Raw genomic sequence first — 15,655 nt, forward strand, 5'->3', positions numbered from 1 at the left:
CACATGTTGAAGCCTAACCCTCAATGTGGTAGTATTTGTAGATATGGTACCTTTGAAAGATAATGTTTGGTTAAGATAAGGTCATGAGGTTGGAGCATTCATAAGTGAATTAGTGTCTGTCTCCCACTCTCCACACACACAGACACACACACAGACACACACACACACACACACACACACCCCTTTTTTGCCTTTAGACTTGCTAGGCAAGTTGTCTAGCACTTGAGAAATGCCCCCAGTTCTTTGCTTTTCATGTGTTTTTCAGGTTAGGTCTTGTACTTTTGCCTGGGCTGGTCTTGTACTGAGATCCTCCTCCCTTCACCTCTTGAGTAGCTGGGATTTCAGGTGTTAGTCACCAGTCCTGGCCCCTGGAATTAGTGCCGTTTTAAGAAGTGATGCCAGTGCTGGGCACTGGTGGCTTATGCCTGTAATCCTAACTACTTAGGAGGATTGAGGTTTGAACCCAGCATGGGCAATTAGTTTGAGAGACCCTATCTCAAAAATAACCAACACAAAACAGTACCGGGGGACTGGCTCAAGTGATAGAGCTCCTGCCTAGCAAGCCTGAGACTGAGTTCAAAACTCCAAGACCACCAAAAAAGAAAGATACACCAGAGTGTTTATATTCTCTCTTTCTTCATGCTGACAATTTAATCTTCAATTTTCATTCTCCTGAACAGTAAGAAAATAAATTTCTGTTATTTAAGTCACCCAGCCCCATAGTATTTTGTTATTGTAGACTGTGTTGACTAATACAGACTTTGGTACCAAGAAGTACATTTGCTTTGGTTATATGGCCAGAAGAGGGTTGATGGGTCATATGGTAGTTCTATTTCAATTACTTTACGAGCCCTTTCATACTGTTTTCCATAATGGCTGCACAATCTACATTCCTGCAAAGAGTTTAACAGTACCCTTTTCTCCACAGTTTTGCCCACATTTGTAATCTCTTGACTTTTTTTGATAAAAAACAATTCTAATAGGCATGAGGTAATATTGATAGAGGCATTAACTTATGTTTCCCAGATAACCAGTGATGTAAAATACCTTTTCATATAGCTGTTGGCCATTATTAAGTCTGATTAGGGGCTTGCTTTGTCTGCCTCTTTTGGCTCTTCTGAATTGCCTGTCTTTCTTGTACTTGGATATGTAAGGCAAAAATAAAATATGAGCTATTGCCTTATAGTTTCTTACATTCTGAAGTCCCCAGACCACCTTAATTCTTCTCTCTGCCTTTCATAGTCTTTATGTTCATTTTATCAATTATGTTATAAGGTTTTTAGCTATACTTACCAGGAGAAATTAAATTTATATGCTTGCTTTTAAAAGTGATTTTTATGAAATAATTTTAATCGACGTTGCTAGTAATTGACATCAGAAAAAAATTTTCTAGTCCTCAGAACAATAGGATTCCTCTGTTTGTGGATGTTTAAAAGCTCTATTACGTAAACCTTATGTAATAGTAAGGTTTAACATGAAGAAAATGGGCTGTTATAAACTATTAAAATGATTATACCTGTGAATTTATTGACATGAAATGATATTCAAAATGCATAATATGTGAAAATAGGTTTCAAAATAATATGATTTATGTTACCAATATATGTGTGTTGATGATGATTTGGAATGACAAAAGGAGATATATTTCTGGGAAGATAGAAATTTGGGACACTATTGTCTGCTTTTTGTTACTTAAGGCTTTTAATTCTTTTTCTGGACTTATTGATTTTATAATAAGAATTGTACTTAAGTTTTAAATTTATATTTTCACATATTTTCTCACATTGAGACATTGTAATGCTTTATTTGTTTTCTAAATTCATAGTCTATGATCATTATGCTTGATATCTTACAGGTTCCTCTACCAGGCATGAAATGGGTGGATAACCACAAAGGTGTGTTTAATGTTGAAGTTGTTGCTGTTTCATCTATTCATACACAAGTGAGTTTTAATACTATTATAATCAACTTATATGTAAATGAATTAAATCTGTGACCTTGTACATATGTTGGTTTTGTTATTTGTTGTTGGATTTATACGAATATATGTAGATTAAAAACATAGATTTAGAAGTTGCAGTGTTTTTTAAGAAATGCACAAAATGTCATTAACTACCAGTAAAAGTAAATATTTTGCTTTTGAAAATGTCATTGATTTATTTAAAATAATTATGTTACTTGTTTCTAAGTTGCTGGTGCATGGCAACTTAGGTTCACAGATTCAGGTATTCTAAGTACACAGTTTTTAGGCATCATTCTTTTCAGGTTCTTCAGTCTAATTCTTGGACTGCCAGGTTCTTCTCTAAGATTTTATATTTAATCTTTTTGTATCTGGGATGTTTTTTTCCTCCTTTTATTTCACTTTTCTTCAGTAGAGTTTCTCCTTACCTCAGAAAAGTTACCTTTTTTGGTAACTCATTTATTTATTTATTTTTTCTTTTATTCATACGTGCATACAATGTTTGGGTCATTTCTCCCTGCTTTCCCCCGCTCCCTCCCTTCCCCCCCTCTTCTCTCTCCCCTTACCCCCCTTGCTACCAGGCATAAACTATTTTGCCCTTATCTCTGATTTTGTTGAAGAGAAAGTATAAGCAATAATAGGAAGGACCAAGGGTTTTTGCTAGTTGAGATAACGACAGCTATACAGGGTGTTGACTTGCATTGCTTTCCTGTACTTGTGTGTTATTTGGTAACTCATTTAGACATAGCAGCCCCATCACCCTGTGTCAGCTGACCTTATACTTATTGCTAAGTCTATATGTGTATCTCTCTGTTGCACTTTCACTCTCTCATACATGTGTATACATCCTTACCTACACACATATTTATTTGTTGCTTTCCCCCAATTAGATGGTAAGTTTCATGATGTCAGTAATGTAGCCTCTCAAGGAAAGACTTCCCTTCAGGGACCTTACAATGTAATAGGAAAGTGTAAAATAATTATAATACAATAAAATTAGTACTCTTAGATATGTTAGCTAAATATTTTTAGGTATGAGGAAGGTGTTTGTTCTGCTAAGGACTCAGAAGTTGCATTATTAAGTATGTATTTACCATGCAGAGAAAGAAAGAGTGGGCAATCAGATAGGAACTGCAAAATGACAATGGTGTGTGGTTAAGAACCTGCATTTAATCTAGTGGGAATACAACTTACATACATATTGTGAAAGACCTTGAATATCATAGAGTTTAAACTCCAAATAGATGGTTATTTCTAGCTTGAATAGAGAATATGAAAGATGTAAATTTGGGAGCATACTGAAGGAGAGCAATTATGCAGCTATATGAGTTTATTTTTGAAGCTGTTGAATTTGAGTGCCTGTGTACTGCAGATGGATATGTCCTATAGATAGTTGTAATTAGTTTGGAGTTTGGGGTTGGAGGTGGTGAATAAATGTGATAACTGAAATTAAATTGGTGAATGTGCTGTTCCAAGGATAAAATGTATAGTGAGATTGCTTCTCGGCCTTTTGGCTAAGATCAAGTGTAGTATCTGTTCTTATCAGTTTAATATCTGATACGTCCTCTATCCGAGGACAATATATTAAATGGACTTTTGGAATTAGGAGATGGAATAGGAGCTTGCTCCATCCACTCCTCGCATCGACCTGGTATTGCAGTACTTCCAGGAACGGTGCACCCCCTTCGGGGGACCTATAAAAAAAAATGTATAGTGAGAAGAAGCAAGTGCTTAAAATATTATTCAGGGTTCACCAGACCATGAAGGAAAGGGGTGGTATGCGGGGGAACGGGGCTTACCAAGCCACCTCAAGTTCAGTGATTTGCCTGGAAGATACAGGGTAAGTCATGTAAGTCAATACTCATAGCTATGATTTATTTTATTGAAAGGATGAAAAGCAGAGTTAAAAGGTGCATGGAGTGAAGTCTAGAGGAAATGAGGCACAAGCTTCCAAGAGTGTTCTCCTAGTGGAGTTACATAGGACATATGAAGCAACATATGTCTGGCTGTCTGCCAGGTAGCTCAGGAGACTTATTTCTCAGAGTTTTTATTAGGGGCTTGTCATGTAAGCACTCTCCGCCTAACACAAAATTCTAGAATCCCAGAAGGAAGGCAGGTGTTCAACATAAAACATACTGGTCACACAAACACTTTAGGCACATAAGCCATCCCCTATCAGTGGAGCCCAGCCTGGAATCCAAGTTTCCCCACACTGGCTGAAAACAAACCTTGTACTAGGCCTTTCAGAGAATAGTAGTCTTATACCTGCTGTTAACTCATTTTCACAGTGAGCTACAGACAAATAAGATGACATAGTAGCTTTATACTATGTTTAAAAAAAATTTGGTAATATGTAGATTTTATTTAGTAAGTTCATGTAGACCAGGAACAGAATCTAGCCAGTAGAGTTTTTCCTTTTCTGATGTTACTGAATGTGTCTCTATGCTTTTTAATATACCTTACTGCTCTGTTGATGAAAAAATTAATATTATAGTTTGCTGTCAAAACATATTCTTTCCTTTAATGAAGAATTCTTATTATCACACTGTATCTTTTTAATTGTACAAGTATACAGTTTTCAGCCTTATTCTCCTAGCTCTATACTCATTGTTAGTTTTTTTCTCTTTTTAGAGTTGCCAGTATGTTTTATCCTTTACTTCTTGATTTGTTTTTTTGGAGGCAGGTTCATACATTATCTTTATATGACAAAAAAGGATTTGGGGCAAAATCTGTAGCTGAATCAGAATCTATAAAATGTAGGAGAAAATAAAGTGCAAGCATTTACTGTGTAGCATCCTTGCATTCACAATCCTGATGACTAATACTCAAAAGTTTATAAATCTTGCAACTTCATAAAACAAATTGGTCAAAAATATTATAACCTCTTTAAAAGGATCTATTGATCAATAGATGTTTCTTGTGATTTTTTTAACTGTTTGAAATACAGTGGATGTATTATAATGATGTAAGACAAATTGTTCATGTATTATAACCTCTTAAAAAGAATTGGTCAAAGAGAGTAGAATAATACAATATTAAATGTAAAGCTGTGTAATATTACTACCTTTTCTTAAAATTTATTTACATTATTATGTAAAACTTCTCGTAGTTTCAACAGACTTTTGTCTATAACCAATTGGTCAGAACTATATAGCACATGAACTGTCTCTTAGTATAAAGGAGCATAGGAGAATAAACTTCTGTCCTGGGGTCTGGTACATTACTGCTTTAAACAAGACTGGTTCTGTTAGCAGTGAGGAAGGAAGTTAAATAATAATAGTCAATGTTTAGTCAGGAGACAAATCCACCAGTAACTTGAATGATAAAAATTTTTTTCATTTCTTCATTTTTTCCTTTATTGTTGTTATGGGTGAGGGTACATTGTGGCATTTATACAATGTATCAAATATATCATACATGAATTCACCTCCTCAACCATTCTCCTTCATTCTCCCCTCCCCAGGAAAATTTTAAGATAAATAATTTTAACTAGGTTAAAGCTAATTCACTGCTAAATGGGGGTAAAAGACAATTCTGTATGCTGATAACAAAGGTAACAATTGCAGAAAGTATCAAGGAAAGAACTTAGAAACCTAGGGGATGATCTGAAGAGAGGAGGCTGCTGCTGTAAGAACAGTTGCCATGCTGTGATGTCAAAGAAACTTGGTGGAGAGTTCCTGCCATGGAAGTATGAGAACCACCACTTTTTCCTGTCCATGTCCCTCACCTCTGATCTGCAGTGTTTACATTTGCTAGCCACCACTTTGAAAACAAACAAGAAGAGAATGAAAGTCTCTTTTAACTCATCAAACCTTGCAGACTGCCTCCCGCATCCCTACTATTTGAGTCTGTCATAGCACCAGTGTTATACAGTAAAAATGGTGGGTTTGGAGTTGAGAGGCAATAAATTAACAATGGGTACAGGTAGGTTCTAAAATACCTGCCATAATAATTGAGTTCCAAATAAGCCAGACTCAAACTAAAAAAAAACCAAAAATCCTTCATTAGTATCAGTGCATTTCTTGAGTAACCAATAGTATTTGCAGTGGCTATTTTACAATAATAAAGGGGGGTAGATGTGTTTAATTGCAAACAATGTTTACCTATGTGTACCTTTTGTGTTAATTTGTGGTCCGTAGTTCTTTAGGTTCGGGAAATTTACATAGTTATAATTGCTTAGTGCTTTTGTTGATTCTTTGTTTTAGGATCCTTACCTTGACAAGTTTTTTGCTTTGGTCAATGCTCTGGATGAACACATGTTCCCAGTCCGAATTGGGGATATGCGAATCATGGAAAATAACTTAGAAAATGAATTAAAGAGCAGTATTTCAGCATTGAATTCATCTCAGTTGGAACCAGTAGTTCGATTTCTTCATCTTCTGCTTGATAAGCTGATACTTTTAGTTGTTAGACCTCCTGTCATTGCTGGCCAAATAGGTAATTTACTTTGCTTGGGATGAATCATAAAATGTATAATTTGGCATTTCTAGCTTTTGTTACTAAAAAAAAAAAAGAACCATGATTCCTATTTGCCATCTATAAGGACTATGTTTGATTTTTTTTTTGAGGGTGTATTATTTACTTGTTTATAATGCCACAAGATAACATTTTTGTTGTTTGTGTTTATAAAATGTATAATATAGACTTCTACTGAAATTATGAAATCTAATTAATTTATTCATTTACCAAATGCTTATTAAGCACTTCTGTGAATCAGACACTGATCTGCACTGTCCAGAGCATGGTTCTCAACTTTAAGATTTCACAGACCAGTTACGAAAACAGACCAGTAGATAAATCATGTTACATTTTGTAGAACATATAATCAATCCAGTTTACATCTTCATTCATCTGCTGTCCTCCATTTAATATAGCTTTTCTGTCCTTCATTTGCTCAGATCGCTGTATTCTTTTTTTTCTTCTGGATTCTGGAAGGAGAGGTGTTTCTCATTCCTACTCTTTTCCAAGTTTACTTGTCTACTTTTGCCAACAGCTTCCATGCAAATTCTGTAAAGAAACTGAGCTTGAAAGAAATTTGAGATAAACTTATAGAAATTTTGTGACAAGTGGTGCACAAAGGAGAGACGTATTCAACTCCTTCAGATTTCTTTTTAGGGAAGACTTACAAGTGGAGCAAAGTCTTAGGCGAAGCATTTAAAGGTGAATGGAAGATTTATAGAATTTCATACAAAAATGGTGAGGTGCTGAAAAAGGCAAGTGACAGCAAGATGGATAAGGGAGGATGGGTTAAGGACATAAAGATTACTGTCAGAGAAATTATAGGAGACGCTTTTAAGAAAGAAAGGTTAGCACTGTTTTTTGTTATAGATCATACAAGTAACGTAATACTGCTAATAATTGCAAACACTTGCATGGTATATATCGTGTACCAGGAATAGTGCTGTGTACTTTATTTATATTAACATGAAATCCTCACAACAATCCTTTGTAGTAGTTGCCATTTTTCCTCCATTTCATGAATGCGTAAATTGGCGAATATAATATTTAAATTTTTTGGCTAAGGTCACTCAGGTAGTATGATAGAGTCAAAATTCAAACTAAGCAACTGGCTCTACAGTGTCTCTCTTAATATTGTACTTAAGAAATAATGTCCATTGGTGAAATTTATAAGAACAGCTTAGTCTAATTGAAGAAAAAAATCATTTAAGAAGCTTAGTTAGAAAAAAGAAAGGGTTGAATATGGCATAAGAATGGAGAGATTTGAGGATGTTTATATGCTGAGAGAAATCACTTGAGAGGAAGGAGCAAAATATAACATACAGAGTGAGAGGATTTAATTAAGGAAGCAAGTCTGTGAAACAAGGATGAAGATAAATATACCACTCTTACAGGGAATTGGTACTGCTTCCTTTGGAAAGAAATGAAAGGAGTTTCGGTTTCTGATAAATCTGTAGAAAATCTCAGGACTTTCATGCTTTATACATTTGTTTTGTGAGATAGAAGGCAAGAGTTGCAAAGAAGAAAGTAAGATGGACCAGAATTTTGAAAAGAATTCTGATAATTTGGAATAGCTACCATAAAAATACTGGGAAGATTGCTAAAACCCCACTTAGATCCCTTTCCTGTCTAGTTCAGTATATATAGATCAATCTTCCTAAATCACCACTTTATTTGATTATCCCACTTTTAGAAAAACTTAATTGACCTTGTTATCTGTTTATGATTTCATATCTTTATTTAATAAGTCATAGAACCAAGGCTCTGTTGCTCAAAATCACTGACTATTCTGTTGCTTCTTTTTTCAATGTGCTATCTACCAGAATTCTCCAATTTTTATAAAATTCTTTTGATATATTGACTTGAATGACAGAGTAGGTAGTACTTACTCTGGCATTTAAAATGCTTCATAGTCTTAGCCCTTTTTTCCCTCTATCCCTTTCATAAATTCATTGGTTTCAGTCAGGTTGCTTATTCACCATTCTCTTTTCATATTGTTAATATTTTAAATAACTCATTCTCATGGATGACATTTTTCATTTTTTAAAAACAAAAATAATGTGTGCTCATGGTATGTCATTTAGATTTTTCAGAGGCATCTTTAAAATGAGAAGTTGCTTCTTAAGGTGATACAAAAGACTGATTTTTTTTTTCTTATTATGTGCTTTGTATTGGATGGTCTTACAAAATAATAATGTTTTGGTTTTTGACTAATCAAACCCATACAATTTTCATGTTCAACTAGTAAAATGAATTTTTTTCATTTTGTTTTTAAGAGTATTTTGGTTCAGCTTATATAAAATGTCACTGAAATCAACATAAATTATTATCTTTATATGCTTATTGTATGTAATTGCTATAGTTATAGAGATGACAAAAACCTTGATCTTTGTAGAACTTAGAAACTAAAAAAAATTAGAGTAAAAATATTTTCTTCCTTCTTAAAAGTTAATCTAGGTCAAGCATCGTTTGAAGCCATGGCATCAATTATAAATCGACTTCACAAAAACTTAGAAGGAAATCATGACCAGCATGGTAGAAACAGCCTTCTTGCATCCTATATCTATTATGTTTTTCGTCTGCCAAATACTTACCCTAATTCACCATCACCAGGTATTTTATTTCCTTTTACTATGAAACTCTCTTTCATAAATTAAGTGTTCATGGCATAATTAAGATAATCTCATGAATGTATCATGGTGTGATACATTCATTTAGTGTCAAACATTTTTTAAATATCCACTAAAACCATTCATTATACTATGTAATAGAGTTGAAGGGGTAAGTTACATTTTTAAACATTATTATTTTTTTACAGATTCCTTTGATTTGAATTAGAGGTCTTAGCTAAAGTAATGTTTGGAAATGAGCCTTGAAAATAACTTGTCTCTGGAAGCATTATGTCATTCCTTATTAAGATAAATAGCACCTTGTATTTGTCATTCAGAATGGTGTTAGGCATTAAAGAAGAAATAAGGTAGGTCAGTAATTCCCTAATAACGCTGTGAAACATACAATAATATAAAAAATTATAATTATAATTATAATTATATTATATAATTAAATTATAATTTAATTATATAATTAAATTATAATTTAAATAATTTAAAAATAATTAAAATTATTAATTATTAATATATATTATTATAATTATAATTTAATTATAATAATATAAAAATTATATTTGTCTGGAAAAGTTCTGATCTCTTCATGTCAGTAAAATAACATAACCTTTCAGAGTATTGAGCCCCAAGTAGTTACTTTTCTTTTGTATGACCTTGGTAATAGTGGTGATAGTTGTACAGGATGTCATGGGTTGAATAACTTTTTAGTGGTTCTGTTAGTTAATGATTATGTTGTACATACCTTTCAACCTGTTAATCTGTTTGCATGACCATTCATTACTAGTGATAGTGGTAAGTGTCCTACTACTAATCTGACTGTTTTAGCTTACTATTTCTTTTCTTCAAAAAGAGAAGCAATTGACTCATATTCTGGTTCATAATTTCCAATCATTATTTTAAATTGTACAACATGAGGATCTGACTGTGTGAGTGATAGTGAAGTATCAATAATGTTCTTGCATTTACCTGTGTACCTCTTTACTTAGCATACTATTTAGGGTTCTACAGATTTTGCAAATCATCTTTTTTTTTTTTTTTTCTTTTTTGGGGACTAGAGGTTGAACCCAGGGCCTCAAACTTGCTAACAAATTATCTTTTTGTATGCTGACCTGAAAAAGTGTACAAATTAATTAGTTGACAGATTTCTATCATTTGCAAATAGTATATTCAGAAAGATTTCTATAATTAAGAAAAATGGAGCTAGATTATAGATACAGTTGCTGGATATTTTTATAATTATAGATCAGAAGATACAAGGCTTGATTTTAGTCAGACAAGAAATGCTTTGCTTTATTTATATAATCTGGGATCTTAGAATTATTTTTATTTTTCATTTGTATATAATAAAGATGGCATTTTGTTATTGTTTACATTATTGAAGACAGCGAAATGAAATCATGGTCTCACTTAAGAGATGTTGGAGTAAGTTGACTTTCTCTGGTAACCATGTGACAAGGGGCAGAGCAGGAGGGATGGGGAAGAAAGGAAGAGGCATCAGCTAGACCATTTTGGATCTTAGATACACCTATATCTGAGTGAAGACAGTGTTTATGTGTGTTTTATATTAATTTTTATTTTTATTGTGCATATAATGTAGAAACATTGAAGAGATGGTAATTATAATTTATTTGGTTTTGTGAATTGCTATAAAATAGATTATCTTTGTATAGCTCTCATTAGTTCTTGAGTTTTTTTTCTGTTGATTTGGTTTTTCTTTATTCTGTTGATATTTTTATGGTATATTTCATTTAGAAACAAAATCAACTCATGATCTCTGTGGAATTTTATAAAGTGGCAGAGATTGTTTTTAAGATCCTTTCCTGACTAATTTTCTGTATTTAATTATGTGCTATTTTATATTCATCTGTCTCTAGGTCCTGGGGGTTTGGGAGGATCAGTGCATTATGCCACAATGGCCAGATCAGCTGTGAGACCAGCAAGCCTCAATTTAAACCGTTCTCGGAGCCTTAGTAATAGTAATCCAGATATATCTGGGACTCCCACATCACCAGATGATGAAGTTCGGTCAATCATTGGAAGTAAGGTAAAAAAAGGCATAGTTTTCAGTTTATGAGCAAGTGACAAATGTCCAGTTATGTTAATTTCTTCTTAATTTTGAGTCGTAGATGAGTTAAGAATAAGCAAAAATTGTGCATTTCTATTCTATCAATAAACACTGTTTCATGTTTCTATCAAATATGCTTGCTGTTGCAAACTGGTTTGTGCACTCTGCTAAGAAAAAAAATCTTCCAAATTCTAAATTTTGTCCAGGATAATTCACTGTCACCTCATATCCAACCATATAAATAATGGCTACATTAACTTTCTGTAGAATTAAGAGGGACCTATATGACTAATGTGTAGAAGAGACATGTCATCATTGATGTAAAATTTGTGCTACCTTCTCCAAAATATATCAAGAACAATTAATTAGCTTTGACTGATCATAGAGCTACATTTCATATGAAATTGTATATAAAGTACACTAGGATTAGAAAAATATGGTTTATTTGATGATGGTTAATGATTATTACAAAAAAGGAAGAGGCCTTCTAGCATAAAATCCAGTTACTTTTATTCATAGCACCTATTTTTACCCCACAAAAATGCTTAAGGGAAAAATTATTATTATCTTTGTATGTATAAAGTACAAAAATAGCTTAGTGTTTAAAAAGACAGACAAAAGCAAATATGACTGAGGCCAAGAAATCACTTCAGGTTGTTTTCACCAAACTACTTCAAACTCTTTTTTGCTGTTGGAAAAAAGGATGCTATCATTTATATAGAATCATAACCAGCTTTTCTTTGGCCTTTTACTCTGTTTATTTGGATATAGGGAAAAACTAATAAGCACATTCTAGGATCCACATTTATGTGAACTTTAAAATTTTTAAAGGTCTGGATTTGTTTGTTCTGTAAAGTACTTAAACAATGAAAAATATCAGAACTGCTCTTATAGTGTGCATAGTTATAGAATATATACAGCTCATTAAGTACAGAAATTTTACACTCAGAATCTTCTATAAGCTTATATTAATGAACATTAACTCATTAAATATTCATATAAATATTGTTCATTTTAAGTAACTTGTAATTTCTCACAGATCAAAATATGTTTTTGCAACTTTATAAATTTAACAAATTTAAACATGTTTTAATATCTTATAGATCTATATAAATGTTTCTCCATTTAAACAACTTTCACTTTTTGTGAACTTCCTGAGAGAATGATTTACAGATTGTTATAGGGTAATGCAGAATAACTGGAGTAACATGAGAACTGCAAAAGAAAAGCCTGCTTCCAACATATATTTTAGGAAAAGTACTCATGTTTTTTATTCTTATTTTCATCTTTGTCATATCTTATTGTATTATGAATCAGATTTGTGAATTATAAATAACTTTGCTGTCAAAGAACTATGGACAATATAGGCCTCAAGGTTGTATTTTTAAAATACCTCTTAATTTCTGTGGGACATACATTATGCCCTCCTTTAGCATAATTTGGGATATTCCTTATATGACACACTAATTGATTAAAAGGTCAAGATTTACGACAGGTGTATACATAAATATGTGTGTATGTTTGTGTGTGTATGTATATATATACATGAAGTATATGTATATATTATATGAATTATTTTTTGCCTTTTTAAAAGAAGGTCATTAAATTATGATTTTTACGTATATAAATATAATTTTTTGGCAGTACTGGGGATTAAATTTAGTGCCTAGTGCTCACTGGGCAAATGCTCTACAATTTGAGCCACATCCCAGTCCTCTTGCTGTTAGTTTTTAGATAGCGTCTCATGCTTTTGTCTAGGCTGTCCTTGGATCCCAATCCTTCTACCTCGACCCCCTCGGTTGGGACAGCCACCATGCTTGGTTTGTTTTTGTGGTAACTTTTGGAAGAACACAATGCTGCAAAGCTCATATACTTGGGTTTTGTTATTTTTGTAGGATAGTGACTAAAAATGTAACATGACAGAAAGAACTTTGCACTTATACAATGGAGACACAATTTTTGGAAAATAGTGAAAAGCTTCATTTTAACTTACATGAAAAACATGCCTATGATTTATTTTTATTTGAAATATTATAATGGAGTTCTGTGATGGGGTATTTTATTTTAAACAAGTCTATTGATTATATAATTTGGACTAATACATAATTTACTTTGCTAGAAAGTTTTTTTAAAACATGTATGAAAAGTTTTTATAAACTGTTTTTGAGTTTACTATATTCAAGGCACTGAATAATTTACTTTTATTTAACCTGATCATTACAATATGAAGGAGACAATATCATTATTCCCATTTTATAAATAAGAAACTTAAGAGACTAAGTAATTTATCTTAGTAAGCAGGAGAGTCTGGATTTGAACCTTAAACTTCCATGTTAGATGTTAAATGTCGAAAATGAAGAGAAATGGGTAATTATTGTGTCATTATTTCTGCTTCTCTGTGTGTTTGGGAAAAAGAGGGAAAGCAAAGGAAATAGTCTCCCTAAAATCAGAACCCTAAACACTTGCTGTTTTCTTTTCTTTTTTCTTTTTCTGAGTTTCTGCTGATGTCTGGGTCTCACTTCTACCTACCTATTTTGATTTAATTGCTTTGTGGTAGGGCCCTGCATACTTTTGCTGCTGTGCTAATCTTCCCAAGGGGCACTACTATCCAGGCAGAGTTGGTTATCGTTGCTGTAAATTTTTCTTACCTTTTCTTTAGACCTGTCTTTCCTTTGGCAATTTCTGGCTTAGGTCCATATTCATGTCCCAATATCTTTAGTTAACTTGCCTTGGGTTTGGGTTGTCTTTGTTATTCTTGCACTGATGATCCTCTAAACATCCCTTGCAACTTGCTGCAGTTCTAATTAGCAGGTTTTCTGCCCTTAGCCCAGTTTGCTTGCTGTGTAGGCTTTTGAAGGGTAGAGCTCAGAATCTGAATTTTGTAAAACTTCTTAAGTAATTGTAGTGATCTCTTAAGTTTCGGAAATAGAAGTAAATCCTTAGGTCCCTTCACTAGAAATCATAGTAACCCTTTTCAGAAACAGATGGGAGATAACTTACTGCTGGTCATATACATTAGTAGCCTATTAAAGAAACTTTAATGAAGGTGATGATGGAGATACATAGATAATTCATAGATACATAGATAATACATAGATAATTCCTAACAGCACCTGCATTATTTTTCTTATAATATTTGTATAAAGTACTAATCTGTTGTGTTTAATTACAACAAGTACAATTTAAAAAGGAATGCAACTCCAAATCCACTGTTGTCATTCTGAACAAGGAAATTTTTGATACCTCTTTTTGTCATAATATTTTACTTAATTTGAATTTTGGAGGATCACTATAGTTTTCAACTAATTAGAGATGGAACAAAATAAAGGTTTTAAGGAAAGAATAGAATGTTTTTCTCCATTTTTTTCCTTGAAATCTCAGTTTAATTCAGAGGAAATGATCTTGTGCTAACTTACACTTTGTTTAATGAGTGTTTGGGAGGGTGATGCTATGGGAACTTTAGTTGTTGGTACTTCAAGGTGATCCCTTATAAACAGAGAAATTACCTTTAAGTGCTATACTTAATATTTTTGGTTACTTTATAAATTATGTTATACAGTAAGATAATTTGGGTGAACTAATATTCTATAGTACCTAAAATTTTTGGTTGCTTTAACAGTACTAATTAAAAATATGTTTGCATTGGAAGGTCTGGATTTCTTTAAGAATAATTTATAGCATGCAACGTGTAATATTTCTTTCCTTTCCAACTGCTTTCTATTATATGCTTAGGGTTTAGATCGCTCCAATTCCTGGGTTAACACTGGTGGTCCAAAAGCTGCCCCATGGGGATCCAACCCCAGTCCAAGTGCAGAATCAACACAGGTGGTGTTTACATTAGAGGTTTCTTTATTGGCTGCTGATGTTTCCCTTTAGAACATTACTTTTTAGTACATACTGTGATTTCAGTGGCTTGTTGTTTTAATCATTAAAAAAGTGTGTATTTTTTTTTTACTTAATTAGCACATTTTCCAACTACTATGCATGAATACCACCAATTGCATCAATAATGCTCTCCTTTCGTGCTTCTTGTCTCCTCCCCCTTCCTCTTTATATGCCTTACCAGTATTTCAATGCCTGCTGCCTGTGCAATTGATAGCTTTATAACAGTTTCTGCCTTAGGGCTTGTACATTGTTAGTAGGAATTTTAAAATTTTAATGTGGAAAAAAAACACAACAGTTTTCCATTTGTTTTTGCTTTAAAGTGTTGCTATTATATCATTTTAATTTAGCCTTTACTATTTGTCTTTTTTTCCCTCCAGAATCACCAAATAGAAAAACTGGTATTAAGTTGAAATTAAATATAAGCAGTATATGATACCATGCTGTAAAATTAAATGCCAGAAGCAAAAATCCAACTTTATTTGTATTGTGTTGCAAAGTATGAAATTTGTTAAAATTTACTTGAATTAGATTTTGCTTACTTAAGACAGTTGCTTGATAGCTAATACTAATACTGCATGATGCCTCGAAACATACTTCTCACCTGTGTAGTAGCTTTGGAGGAAAATTCTCTTGTTCTTAAATTTGTAATTCTCTGTTTAATAT

At 32.8% G+C, this 15,655-nt stretch overlaps 1 protein-coding gene and 1 non-coding gene across 13 annotated transcripts in view; both read left to right on the plus strand.

The window, feature by feature from the left end:
- The window catches only part of Dock7 (dedicator of cytokinesis 7), a 207,473-nt gene that overhangs the window by 128,307 nt on the left and 63,511 nt on the right, over window positions 1-15,655 (plus strand). For 7 of the 12 annotated variants that reach the window (XM_074079907.1, XM_074079908.1, XM_074079909.1 and 4 more), the window contains exons 19-23: window positions 1,856-1,942; window positions 6,166-6,397; window positions 8,867-9,031; window positions 10,917-11,086; window positions 14,840-14,932. In XM_074079907.1, coding sequence (XP_073936008.1) covers window positions 1,856-1,942; window positions 6,166-6,397; window positions 8,867-9,031; window positions 10,917-11,086; window positions 14,840-14,932 — 747 coding nt within the window. The remainder of the gene's footprint in view (window positions 1-1,855; window positions 1,943-6,165; window positions 6,398-8,866; window positions 9,032-10,916; window positions 11,087-14,839; window positions 14,933-15,655) is intronic. The other 5 variants (XM_074079915.1, XM_074079916.1, XM_074079917.1 and 2 more) reach the window with 1 other exon arrangement.
- On the plus strand, window positions 3,455-3,645 carry LOC141425085 (U2 spliceosomal RNA). Its single transcript, XR_012450190.1, has one exon. It is a non-coding gene; the product is annotated as a U2 spliceosomal RNA (small nuclear RNA).

The sequence above is a fragment of the Castor canadensis genome, chromosome 7, assembly GCF_047511655.1.
Source record: "Castor canadensis chromosome 7, mCasCan1.hap1v2, whole genome shotgun sequence".
Lineage (NCBI taxonomy): Eukaryota > Metazoa > Chordata > Mammalia > Rodentia > Castoridae > Castor > Castor canadensis.